This window comes from Podarcis gaigeae (assembly GCF_964106915.1).
Source record: "Podarcis gaigeae genome assembly, chromosome: 1".
Taxonomy (NCBI): Eukaryota; Metazoa; Chordata; class Lepidosauria; order Squamata; family Lacertidae; genus Podarcis; species Podarcis gaigeae.
Window position 1 is genome coordinate 4,309,692 of NC_139678.1, and position 13,192 is coordinate 4,322,883.

The window sequence follows — 13,192 nt, forward strand, 5'->3', positions numbered from 1 at the left end:
ATAGCAGGGATTCAAACTAGTTTTCCGGAACAGAAAGTGATGGCAAAGAAAGAAAGAAAGAAAGAAAGAAAGACAGACAGAAAGAAAAGAAGGATTGCAACTGTAATTTATTTCTGAGAACCTGGCTTACGCAATATTCAAATTACTGTTTGTATCAATTTTGAACAATTTTGTGTTCTTGGCTAATTCTTTTTCCTTTTTCCTTATTTATTATTTTTCTTCCTTTCCCCCCCTTTTTATATTTTCCCCTTTTTTGTATTTTGTCTTTAACTTTTTAAATACTTGGATGTCATGTTTAATTCATGCTTTCTCTCTAATTCAATAAAGATAATAAAAAATAAATAAATAAAAGATATATAGTAATGATAATAATGATAACAATAATAGCCATAACGACGATAACAAGAACGACATTTAAACATAACGCGCTTTAAACGGGACCACGCTGAAGCATGGAAAAGCAGCACGCATGCGCGCCCCGGGGCGTTCGGCATTCCATCTTCCCCGCCCCGCTTGCTTGCCTTAAGAGGCAGGGCGCATGCGCACTGGCCAGCCTGGCATTCTTTGGCTTTTGCGGGAGGGAGATGGAGCGATTGAGTGATAAAGGAGGCGGGGCAAGGCAAGGAGGCCCTTTCCCGATTGGCTCCTTTCCCACGGCCTCCGGGCCCCGCCCCTCCCGGCGAGCCGCCACGTCAGTCACAGCTACGCCCGCCGCCGGGATCCTGCGCGTGCGCGCTGGGAGGCGCCTGGCCGCTTCTCCCCTCAGCCGGCGTCTCGCGAGGGGGGGGGGGGGGAGAGAAGGCGGGAGAGCGCGGCGCGTGCACGCGGAGGGTAAGTGCGGGGGTGACGTGGGCGCGCGTGGGTGAGGGGGGAGTCAATTAACGGGGGGTGGGGCAGGAGACGGGGAGAGCCCTATGGAACCTACAGGGTGACAAGAGTGCCTCTGAGCATGGGCAGAGCGCCGGTCGTCTAGCCGGTCCGCCAGGTGGAAGGGGGCTTCCAGGCGAGCCAATACTTCTTCCCTTTTGAACCTTTCGCTTCTTAGGGGCGGGGAATAAAATATTGCCGGTTGCCTCAAGGATTGCAAGGACCCTGCCAGGTTGGTCCCCCCGTTGCAGGTGTGGCGGAGCCTCCCAGGTAAGCTCTTGGAGGAGGGGGGAGGGGTTGTAGCATGGCAGGTGCCATAGCTGTCAACCTTCCCTTTTTTTGCTGGAAATTCCCTTATTCCAGCGACGTTTCCCGCTGCTATCCCGTAGACTGTCCCCGGGACAGGTGAGGCTGCCGACCCCTTACTTTTGAGGCTCCCCGGGACAGGTGAGGCTGCCGATTCCTTATTTTGGAGGCTCCCCGGGACAAGTGAGGCTGCCGACCCCTTACTTTTGAGGTTCCCCAGGACAGGTAAGGCTGCCGATTCCTTATTTTCGAGGGTCCCCAGGTCAGGTGAGGCTGCTGATCCCATATTTTCAAATCTGAATGTTGACAGCTATGGCAGGTGCCAGTCAGGGACCGCAGCCCCCGGGGGCAGGGCTGCGGTTTTCTTTGCAAGATGCTCCCCTGAACCTTCCTTGTTGCTACACCTGAGTGATCTGTGGCAGAAATGCATATTGGGCACATAAACTGATTCAGGTACGATCTGCTGTGGAGCTGGATTTGCTGATGCTCAGATCCAGGTTCCATGGCTAGAAGACTCTCCTGAAAAAAATTTAAAATTTGCCCAGTAGCACCTTAGAGACCAACTAAGTTTATTCTGAGTATATTCGTGTGCATGCACACTTCCTATAGAAAGACTCTCCAAGTTTCTATATATCTATGTGGCTAAGAATTTCGGACTCGGACATGGGAGACCTGGGTGCGAATCCTCCCTTGGCCATGAAGCTCTCCCTGGGCCATTCCCTGCCTCTCAGCCTAACCTACCTCACAGGGTAGTTGTGGGGGTTGAAGAAAGCGTCTGTCTGGCCTCCCGGTTGTCAGAGCTGGCAGCTGACTTGGAGATACCTGGGGCACTCCTGTCGTTGTGAGGGGAGATGCTGAGAAGAATCGCTGAGGGATCCCAGTGGGTGGGCACTGCCAGCAGGGAAAGAAGCCCCCTCCTGCTTGTGGGCTTTGCAGTGGGGCATCTGCTTGGCAGAGGGCCTTCTCGGTGGTGGCACCCACCCTGTGGAACTCTCTCCCACCAGATGTCAAAGAGAAAAAAGCTACCAAACTTTTAGAAGACATCTGAAGGCAGCCCTGTTTAGGGAAGCTTTTAATGTTTAATAGGTTATTGTATTTTAGTGTTTTGTTGGAAGCCGCCCAGAGTGGCTGGGGAAACCCAGCCAGATGGGCGGGGTATAAATAATAAATTATTACTATTATTATTATTACCCGTGAGAACGAGATGCTGGACTAGGCAGATCTTTGGCCTGCTAGAAGAAGGCTTTTCTTACGTTTGTTCTTATGAGTTATTCATAGAATCATAGAGTTGGAAGGGACCCAGGGGTCATCTAGTCCAGCCCCCTGCAATGCAGGAATCTTGCCCTTAGCCGTCCTTGGGGGGACTCGAACCACCAGCTTTTGGGTTAACAGCCAGAGACCAGAATGCCGTGGTGAGACTCCTTACGGGGTCCTTGCTGTGGGATCACATTCACCCGGTGCCATACCAGCTGCACTGGCTCCCGGTGGAGTACAGGATCAGGTTTAAGGTGCTGGTTTTAACCTTTAAAGCCCTATGCAGCCTAGGACCCTCATACTGGAATGTCCCACGGAGGACCTTACGGTCTTCAAACAAAAATATCTTGGAGATCCCGGGCCACAGGGAGGTTAGGCTGGCCTCAACCAGAGCCAGGGCTTTTTCGGCTGTGGCCCCGATCTGGTGGAATGCTCTGTCACAAGAGACCAGGGCCCTACGGGACTTGACATCTTTCCGCAGGGCCTGCAAGACAGAGCTGTTCCACTAGGCCTTTGGCCGAGGCACAATCTGACCCCCTCCTTTGGTAATTCTCATAGAACTCTGGCCCAATGGTTGCCATTAATTTGATTTTGAATTGATTTTAGAATGAATTAATTTTAGAATGCATTTCAATTAATTGATTGTGATTTTATGTAAACTGTGTTACTTTTATTGTTGTTAGGCACTCTGAGCCCTGCTTCGGCTGGGGAGGGCGGGATATAAATAAAATTTATTATTATTATTATTATTATTATTATTATTATTATTACAGTGGTACCTCAGGTTAGGTACTTAATTCGTTCTGGAGGTCCGTTTCTTAACCTGAAACTGTTCTTAACCTGAAGCTAATGCCGCTGTTCCACTGCCGCGCGATTTCTGTTCTCATCCTGAAGCAAAGTTCTTAACCCAAAGTACTATTTCTGGGTTAGCGGAGTCTGTAACCTGAAGCGTCTGTAACCCGAGGTACCACTGTATTATTTATTACATTTATATCCCAGCTTTCGTTCAAGGAGCACAAGGTGACACACACAATTCCGTTTAATTGTCACAACCACCCTGCAAAGTAGACGAAAGTTAAACTAAGAGACAGCAACTAGCCCAAGGTCACGCAGTGGGCTTCATGGTAGAGTAGGGATTTGAACTCTCAATCTCCCACACCCTGTTCCAGCGTTCCTTAAGCATTTCGCCACAGTGGGTTAGAAGGGAAGATGCTGGCAGCTAGTGAGAGCTGTGGAACATCCACGTCTCTGAAATAAATATCCAGTAAAATGTAATTCTGTCAGCCAAAGAGAGTTGAGCTCAAATGACAGGAAGGGGTTGCTTCTTTAGAATGGCGTGCCAAGTCAGACGAGAAGGATAACTATGAATTCACACCCACTTTTCTGCAAAAGTACACGGATGCAAAATGTAGCCAGCTATTTCCTTGTTTGCTTTCTTCACATTATAGCAAACATTTCCTTCATTTCATTCCCACCCTTAACGGTTGACTCAGCTGCAGAACTTATTTCTGTATGTTGAACAGGGATCCGTACATCTTGCAACAGAGGTGTTGGCGTCAAGGAAAGAGGGCTGGCGTAGAGAGCTGCTTTAGGTCTGGATTTGGCCAGTGGAAGAGCAAACACCCCCTTCCAATGACACATCACACAGATGAACTTATTTTGTCATACTGTGTACTGCCTTAATAACTCCAGGCTGTGAATCACTTTATAAATTGGTGTTGTTGTTTTTTTTTAAAGTATTTTTTTTTAAAGTGCTCCTGGTTCCACCAGTGGCTTGTTATATGTTACTAGCTGCACTGGCTCCCGGTGGAGTACAGGGTCAGGTTTAAGGTGCTGGTTTTGACCTTTAAAGCCCTATACGGCCTAGGACTCTCGTACCTACAGGACCGCCTCTCCTGGTATGCCCCGCGGAGGACCTTAAGGCCCACAAATGACAACATTTTGGAGGTCCCAAGTCACAAGGTGGTTAGATTGGTCTCAGCTAGGGCCAGGGCCTTTTCAGTACTGGCCCCGACATGGTGGAACGCTCTGTCCCAAGAGACTAGGGCCCTGCGGGACTTGACATCTCTTCCGCAGGGCCTCCAAGACAGAGCTGTTCTGCCTGGCCTTTGGTTTGGACTCAGTCTGACCCTTATATTTCCCTCCCCTTACGGTTTTGATTTATGGGCTACTTTTAAAATGAGGCTGCATTTTAAATTGTATTTTAACCCGTATTTTAATAAACTGGTTTTTGTTTGTTTGTTTTCCCCTATTATGTTTTATTGTAATTTTATTGGTGTTAGCCGCCCTGAGCCCGGCTTTGGCCGGGGAGGGCAGGGTATGTGTGTGTGTGTATATAATATTAATTTATTATTATTATTATTATTAAGATGGGGGAACCTGTGATCAAGGTGCCTTTGGACTCCATCTCCCATCATCCCTTTCACTGTCCATTCTGGCTGGGACTGATGGGAGTTGGAGTCAAAAACACTTGGAGGACCACAGGTTCCCTACTTCTGCTCTACTGCCTGGGAAAGGGACCTTTGAATCATCGCCTTAACACTTTGCATCCTGTGGATCCCAAACCTGCTGCCCTCCAGATGTTGTGAACTGCAGCTCCCACCAGCATGGTCAGCAATGATGGAAGTTTTAGTCTGGATCACCTTATAGATCACGTGTTCAGGGTAGCCAAGAATTGGTGCAGTGAGTTCTGCTGGCACTCATTTTGGCTTATGAACATTAGCATGGGAAAATGGTCGTTGGTGTGTACAAGACCCTTCCCTCTTGCCTGCTGATACACAAAAGGGGAAAGATGAAATTGGCTGCCTACTTTCAGTCTTTGCAGAGATGACTAGCTTTAGGCAGACTATAAGAGAAAGCTCACTCTCTTGGCTGGAATAATGCTAATTTCTTGTAATTTTGTGGTCTGCACAAATTACAGTATGAATGATAGTAGCCCTTGCTCTGTAAAATGTTTTATATCCCTGAGAAAAGAAAGCCCTCCAAACGCAAACATTGTTATCTAAAAGTTCATATGCTGTGCTTGGGGTGTTTGTTTAACCCCAGATCCTGGTGTATTTTTTAGTTCAAAGAACCTGTCTGATGAAAAAATAAATATTGCTTTAATGTTAACCTTTTGTTGCGTCAGAGACATCAAGGTAATAGGCTGCTATGCAATCATGTTCTTATTTATCTTATATTTCAGAAGGGTGGCATTGATATGGAATGTATATTTTAACTTCTGAAAGTTTCGGTACAAGTGTCAAATATTTTTAGATGGTATCTTTGAATCACATGCATTATTACGATTTTATGTTTTAGCTGTGAGTTAAAGTAAGGAACATGGCTAGTTTAAAAGATATTTGGAAGAGGAGCAACAGCAGCCCCTTGTCAAATTCTTATCTCTCTTGGTGCCTGAAAGGAATAGTTTAAATTATTCCTGTGTTCTAGATGCCATTTTTCTAGCATTTCTTAACCCGGGGGAAAATTTGTGTATTTGCACTGGACTGGCGCTGTGTGTTAAACCACAAAGTCTAGGGCTTACCGATCAGAAGGTCGGCGGTTCAAATCCCCCAATGGGGTAAGCTCCCGTTGCTCGGTCCCTGTTCCTGCCAGCCTAGCAGTTCAAAAGCACGTTAAAGTGCAAGGAGATAAATAGGTACCACTCTGGCGGGAAGGTAAACAGCGTTTCTATGCGCTGCTCTGGTTTGCCAGAAGCGGCTTAGTCCTGCTGGCCACATGACCCGGAAGCTGTACGCCGGCTCCTTCGGCCAATAAAGCGAGATGAGCGCCGCAACCCCAGAGTCGGCTTCGACTGGACCTAATGGTCAGGGGTCCCTTTATCTTTTACTGGGACAGAAGGCAAGTCAAAATTGGGAGCAGAGCCATAGGCTGCCTGGAAAGTTTAGGACAAGACAAAGGTCAGTTTGGCATTATTTAAGGCTGGTCTAAGGACTGAAACACCCAAAAGCTGTTAGCCACATTGAGTAACTGCATGGGGTTAGAAAGGCAGTAAATAAACTTAAAATGAGCAAGAAACATAGAAACGCTAAACTATTTCCAAATGTGAATCATTGTGTTTTTCAATTCCAGTACGCCAGTTACAGTCTCAGCTGCCATGATGCCTGCGGCAACAGTAAAACCTGACACCACGCCACTGTATGACCCTCGCCTCCTTCAGCAACTGGACTGGAGTCAGAATACCGTGACGTTTTCCCCTGCTATTTCCCCTGTGGAACCGGGCAGTGGTTTAGTTTTGCGACCGCTTTGCATTGCCGACATCAACAAAGGTACAGCTCACTTTTCTCTGAACGCCTAAGTCCACTTGAACTCAAAGGCTACATATGCACATCGTAACCCAGGACTGCATTCGAGGACAACTGTCAGAGCAAAATATTAAGTCTTACACTGGATAGTTTTGTAGAAAATGCATTGTAAGAAGAGCAGGACTGTTGGTCTTGGATAGGAAGGGCTTAAAATAATTTCGTGTTTATGGAAGACTGTCTTACTCGGCTACGAGTGATCGCCAAAGAAAAATAATTCTGAATGTAAAAAGCACTCTATCCGCTTTGCTAGGTTTTGTGTGGTTCCTCTCCTCTGTTAGTTTGTGCGGGGGTATTTTTCCATTTTGGGGGGTGTTTTTATTAACTTTATTCTATGCTGCCCTGATAGCTTTGCTGAAGAGCTGTCTAAAAATCTTGCCCATTTCACTACACTTGAAAAACTGTATTTTAGTGGCTTCTTGGTTCTTGTATCCCACATCACTCCAGACACTGAATTGTGGACACTACTTGTGGAATCTCTACTTGAATATCGAGTTTTGTGCTTGCCTTGAAAAATGCATTTATGCAAACCCTTTCTCTCTCTTGCAGGCTTTTTAAAAGTTTTAGGTCAACTGACAGAAACAGGAATTGTCAGCCCTGAGAAATTCATCAGTGAGTACCTTGTTGTATTTTGCAGCTTGGATGAAGGGAACAGGGGGTTTGCTTCAGTGCAGCTGTCTCACCAACCTTGCTTCGCTTCTAAAAGAGATGCTTTGTTGGTAAAGCATGAGTTGATGGGTGTGAGGAGTGGTTTAAGTAGCAAAAAAATCAGGGGGAACCCAGTCATTGGGCAGCCTATACATTTGACTACATCGACAGTTGCACATCACTTGCCTTTCCTGTAAGAGACCCTCACATTCTCTTCACCTGCTTGTCAAGGCTTAGGTGCAGTATATTCTGGCAGATCGTTTTTAGGTGCCAGGCAAAATCGTTTCTCTATAACTAGGACTTTCTTATAACAAAGTTATAACTATAACTTTGGCTGATTGAACATTCTAGGGCCTTTTAAATGTGTTTGTGGGAGGGGAGGTTATTGGTTTGCTTTTGCTTTTGTTTTATTAAGTATTTTGTGTTCCCATTTTGTATTTTTATGTTGTCAACTGCCCTGGGAGCTTCATATGAAGGGTGGTATACAAATTTAGTAAGTAAGTATGTATGTAGTAGTAAGGTAAAGGTCCAGTCGTGGCCGACTCTGGGGTTGTGGCGCTCATCTCGCTTTACTGGCCGAGGGAGCCAGCGTACAGCTTCCGGGTCATGTGGCCAGCATGACTAAGCTGCTTTTGGCAAACCAGAGCAGCGCACGGAAATGCCGTTTACCTTCCCGCCGGAGCGGTAACTATTGATCTACTTGCACTTTGACGTGCTTTCGAACTGCTAGGTTGGCAGGAGCAGGGACCGAGCAACGGGAGCTCACCCCATCACGGGGATTCGAACCGCCAACCTTCTGATCAGCAAGTCCTAGGCTCTGTGGTTTAACCCACAGCGCCACCCGTGTCCCATGTATGTAGTAGTAGTAGTAGTAGTAGTAGTAATCTGGGTATGCAAACCTGAGCAGAGCTATAGGAAAACCTCATACCAGGGGAATGTAGATCCTCTTACCAAGAATGCTCCTACCTGTATTTTCTAGAAACATTCGAACACATGAAGAGTTCTGGGGACTACTACGTTACAGTAGTGGAAGATACTATTCTAGGAGAGATTGTGGCTACTGCAACTTTAGTCATAGAACACAAGTTTACTCACTCGTGTGCAAAGGTATGTTGGGTAGTGCGGGAAATGCTCTTGCTGTGAATAAGTTTTGGCACTTTCTAGTACTCAGCGGCTAAGTGGTATTGTCTGTCTTCACAGAGGGGAAGAATAGAAGACGTTGTTGTAAGCGGAGAATGCCGAGGAAAACAACTTGGGAAATTGTAAGTAGCTGTTAATCGTCTTTAGCTTACCAGCCGGGTTGTGGGGCGTGGTGCCAGCTGCCTCTTACATGCCCCACAAGACCTAAGTGAGCAAATGGGCAAGGACCGCCTCTCGCCATATGAACCAACCCAGTCCTTGCAAGCATTCTGGCCTTTCTTTGTGTGCCTCCTCTATGAGAACGGCCTTTTCCGAGGTGCCTCCCCACTTGTGGAATTCTCTTTCCAGGGAGGCTCACCTGGTGCCTTCATTACATATTTGTAAGCCCGACAAAACCTTTCCTCTTCTCCCAGGGCTTTGGCGGATTAAGAAAGCTATGGCCTTTTAAAGTGTAGGAGGGGTGGTGTTTGCTTGTTACTACGTTATGCCTTTTTTTGTTTGTTTTTATACTGTAAGCTGCCCAGTGACCCTTGGATGAATGGCGATACAGAAATTTAATAAAAAATAACAATAGCAATAAAAATCACCAATGGTGTCTGACGCCCTCCCCCAAACACACATTCTGCAAGGCTAAACTTCTTCTAAAGCAATAAACTGATATTTATGTAACTCCTTTCAAGCACCCCAAACTAGTCATATTCATTCTTTACAACCATTCTGTAATATGGGGCTGGTATTATCCCTGTATTGCAGGAGTGAGGTTGAAGGAAGTGGCTTTTTGAAGACCACTTATAGCTCTATGACAAGTTCTCTTAACACTTGAATCAGCAATTTTACAGGCTCATACCCTTTGCCCATGGATGGGGAATTTGTGGGTCTCCAAATGATGTTGGACCAATTCACACCAGCCGCGCCCAGTATGATGTATGGTCAGAGTTCCATCTGGTGGGCTACAGCTTCATCACCCTGATTTGAGTCTCTTAAGCACTTCTGGAAGTGTGATGCCATAAGCTGGGAGCGTTGGGCTGATGGGAACATAAAGAGCTGTCTTATACAGTGGTACCTCGAGTTACAGACGCTTCAGGTTACAGACTCTGCTAACCCAGAAATAGTGCTTCAGGTTAAGAACTTTGCTTCAGGATGAGAACAGAATTTGTGCTCCGGCAGAGCGGCAGCAGCAGGAGGCCCCATTAGCTAAAGTGGTGCTTCAGGTTAAGAACAGTTTCAGGTTAAGTACGGACCTCCGGAACAAATTAAGTACTTAACCCGAGGTACCACTGTACAGTCAGATCTTTGGTCTATCCATTTCAGTATTGTCTACAGTAAATGACTGCAGCTATCCAGTGTTTCTTAAGAGATGCCAGGGATTTAACATGGAACCTTCTAATTGCTGAGCATGCAGCCTAGTAACACTAACCAGATAGCTCTCCATAAGCTCCAAATTCACATCCATACACACACATCCCAAACCCTGCCTCACCTGAAGCCAGTTTATTTGTAACCTACCTTATTAGGTTATTTGGCTAAAACACAGCCCTTGATCTCCTTTGTATGTAAAGGTAACAACACCCCATTTCCGTTTGGACTCATTGTGCTTCTATTCTTTCCAACTGGCATTTAATCTGTACCCAAATTGCAGGACCCTGCCAAGGTATACACTTCAAACCTCCTTCGAGAGGAATGTCTCCCTAGTTCAGTGGTTCTCAAAGGGTGTGGCAGGAGAGGGAGGCAAGGGTGGCAGGAAGATGTAAGGACAATCAAATAAACTTTTAAGCATTTCAGTCTAGTGTAGTATGAGGGGTGATATACAACCAGAAACAGTATTCACACCTATCTTCAAGAGCATCGGCCATTCTTCTACAGGTAAAACTCGGAAAATTAGAATATCGTGGAAAAGTTCATTTATTTCAGTAATTCAACTTAAAAGGTGAAACTTAATATATGAGATAGACTCATGACATGCAAAGCGAGATACGTCAAGGCTTTATTTGTTATAATTGTGATGATCATGGCGTACAGCTGATGAAAACCCCAAATTAACCATCTCAGAAAATTAGAATAGGTCCAATATTGCTCTATTTGCAATCCTTGTTTTGCTGATTTCATTTAACATTCTAATTTTCTTGCTTTGCATGTCATGAGTCTATCTCACATATTAGTTTCACCTTTTAAGTTGAATTACTGAAATAAATGAACTTTTCCACGATATTCTAATTTTCCGGGTTTCACCTGTACAGTTCCCCATGATATCTTGTTGTGAACAGGGATTTTCAACTCCTGACAAATGTGAACCATCAGAAAAGAGAAAGGCTTCTTTGTGCTGATGAGTTTGTTTGCCTCAAATTAGACCTAATACAAAGGAATTACCTGGCAAAAGCAAGCTCACACCTCTTATTGGGTCTGTATACATCCTTAAGGTACATATGTAAGAGGCTCATTAATATTTTGGAATGATTCCTGTTCTTATGTAGCTGCATTGTTTTATACTTTTTGGATGTCCCATGATCATATTATAAAGTAGTTGTGTTCTGGGTTATAAACCAAGCACTGCTAGGAGTTACTTCTTTTTGTTTTCCAATGTATTTATCAATTAAAAAAATTGGTTTGACAGAAGCTAATTTTTATCCTGAACATGTGGCCCAGAGAAAATGTTTGAGAACCCCTGCCCTAGTTAAGAGACTCCTTTTGGACTTTCCTTATTCAATCACAATGATGTATCTGTCTCTGCAATTCTTGTCTCCTTCCACTCACTTCTTGCAGCGTTAGGGTTGCGAAGTGGGAGCTTCCTGTTTTCCCTTTGCTGAAAAGTGGCTCCTACTATCCATTTGGGCATGGTGGCAGCAGCAGCAGTGCTGATGTGTAGATTCACGGTTGCCTGGTACATGCAGTTTGACATCCTTTTGCAAGAGTATACCCATACAGTTTGTTTCAGAGTACAGTGGTACTTCTAGTTGCGGACACGATCCATTATGGGGTGCCATTCGCACCCCGAAAAGTCTATAACTAGAGTGGCGCTTCTGCGCAACCACGGGGCGCGATAGAGCGCTTCTGCACATGTGCAAAGCGCGCAGAAGGCTTCTGCATGCGCACAGCAAAACCCAGAAGTATCCACTTCCGGGTTTGCCGCGTTCGCAAGCCGAAAAGACGCAACGTGAACCTAATGCAACACAAGGTATGACTGTATGAACTCCTCCTCTTCTTCTTCTTCTAGATTGATGTCAACTCTCACATTGCTAAGTAAGAGACTGAATTGCTACAAAATCACTCTCGAGTGTCAGCCAAAAAATGTTGCTTTCTATGAAAAATTTGGATATTCAGTATCTGAAGAAAACTACATGTATCAAAGATTCTTCAATTAAAGAACTTCCAGCTGTAATCTCATGTAATGGACCGTTGGTGGAGGACTGTCTCTTTTCTCTTTGTCTCTTTTCTCTTTGTGGAAAGCAAATGGCTGCAAATGAAATTAACACCTCCAGAGATGGGACAACAAATACAGTACAGCAGACTTTGATTTAGGTTTCCTTGCTGACAGGAAACGTTTTAGAAGCCATTTCCTACTGTTAATGCTTTGTGCTAGCTGGGATGTGAAAGATTATTGCCAGGTGGGGGTGGTTTTTAACCAAAGGTTATATTTTTACCTGATTCCTATCTTGCCTTGTATTTTTCTAAGTCTTGTGCTGTTTTGTGTTGCCAATTCAGTGGTGGTTAATGAGGCAGGACTGACTTGCGAGATTTCTAGTCATGTGGGTAGGAGAAATGCAAGCTCTGTACCAGGCTGTCACTGGTCTTGACGTTAGTACACCTCAGATCTTCATGGGCCCCAGAAGAGCCCTGAAATGACTGGTTTGTTGAGCAGCGGCCTGAGCGGTTCTGTTAGTCGCCTAGCAGTCACAATTGGTAAAAATTATTGCTTACACAAAGAGCCTGCATTTCTAAAATGCTGCATTCTTATCTCTTGTAGCTGTGAAAAGGCTGCAGGGCCAGGGCCCCCTCTTTTCCAGCATGGGCTAAATCACATGTATGCTTTGCAAAAGCAATCTTCTGCCATGCTAACCCACTCGGCAGATGTTCCAGATCCCAAATCCGCATCTCAGAGGCTCTCCCATGCTTTGGGGCTTTAGATGAAGCCACGTAGCACTTCTTGCCATGAGCCGCCAATAACGATACAACTTTCCTCCCACCATTTCAACCTGAAGGGGGCAGTCTTGGGCATTATAAGCAAATGAAGGGCACTGCAGAAAATTTTTGTAGTCGAGTACATAGCTTTATAAAATATTACTGAGGGCTGCCGTAAGCAGATTTCATGCATTTTGTGGTACTCTAAAAACTTTATTGTGGGGTGACTAAAGTTTATTTATTCAGGTTTTTTAAAAAGCACTGTTAAGACATAAATAAATGGAGGCTGTTAAAATCTTTTGAATTATGGTTTTCCTTCTTCATTGGTCTAGATGTGCTCTAGTTGGCCTGCTGTTTTACTTGGGTAACTTGAGAAATGTTAGCAGAGTTCATCCACATGGGACAATTGAATACTGTTGGATGGAGAACATGTTTGAAGTTAAGTGGACCATAACCTGTGGAGGGGGGCTAATCCACAACTTAAATTAAAGTTCTAAATAAGATTGCTGATTCCATTGGCCGTTAAACTATAGCCAGGAAAAGGCGCGAGAGCCTCCCAG

General features: G+C 45.2%; 1 protein-coding gene across 3 annotated transcripts; it reads left to right on the forward strand.

Moving 5' to 3' along the window:
* Positions 1-692: 692 nt before the first annotated feature.
* On the forward strand, positions 693-12,936 carry GNPNAT1 (glucosamine-phosphate N-acetyltransferase 1). Of its 3 annotated transcripts, none has more exons than XM_083738585.1 (6): positions 693-831; positions 6,499-6,695; positions 7,278-7,340; positions 8,356-8,483; positions 8,577-8,638; positions 11,728-12,936. In XM_083738585.1, the coding sequence occupies exons 2-6, from the start codon at positions 6,524-6,526 to the stop codon at positions 11,873-11,875; spliced, it is 573 nt and encodes a 190-aa protein (XP_083594711.1). In that variant the 5' UTR covers positions 693-831; positions 6,499-6,523; the 3' UTR covers positions 11,876-12,936. The 3 variants fall into 3 exon arrangements, with proteins under 3 accessions (XP_083594711.1, XP_083594712.1, XP_083594713.1); XM_083738586.1 differs by having other exon boundaries at positions 789-1,099; XM_083738587.1 differs by lacking the exon at positions 693-831 and adding an exon at positions 1,115-1,137.
* The last annotated feature ends 256 nt before the right edge of the window (positions 12,937-13,192 follow it).

Excerpts from the sequence above, each read along its gene's own strand:
- GNPNAT1 (XM_083738585.1), top strand. The coding sequence starts at position 6,524 with ATGATGCCTGCGGCAACAGTAAAACCTGACACCACGCCACTGTATGAC. Across the intron at positions 6,696-7,277 it reads CATTGCCGACATCAACAAAG|GCTTTTTAAAAGTTTTAGGT; the intron begins GTACAGCTCACT and ends TCTCTCTTGCAG. Across the intron at positions 8,639-11,727 it reads GGAAAACAACTTGGGAAATT|ATTGATGTCAACTCTCACAT; the intron begins GTAAGTAGCTGT and ends TTCTTCTTCTAG.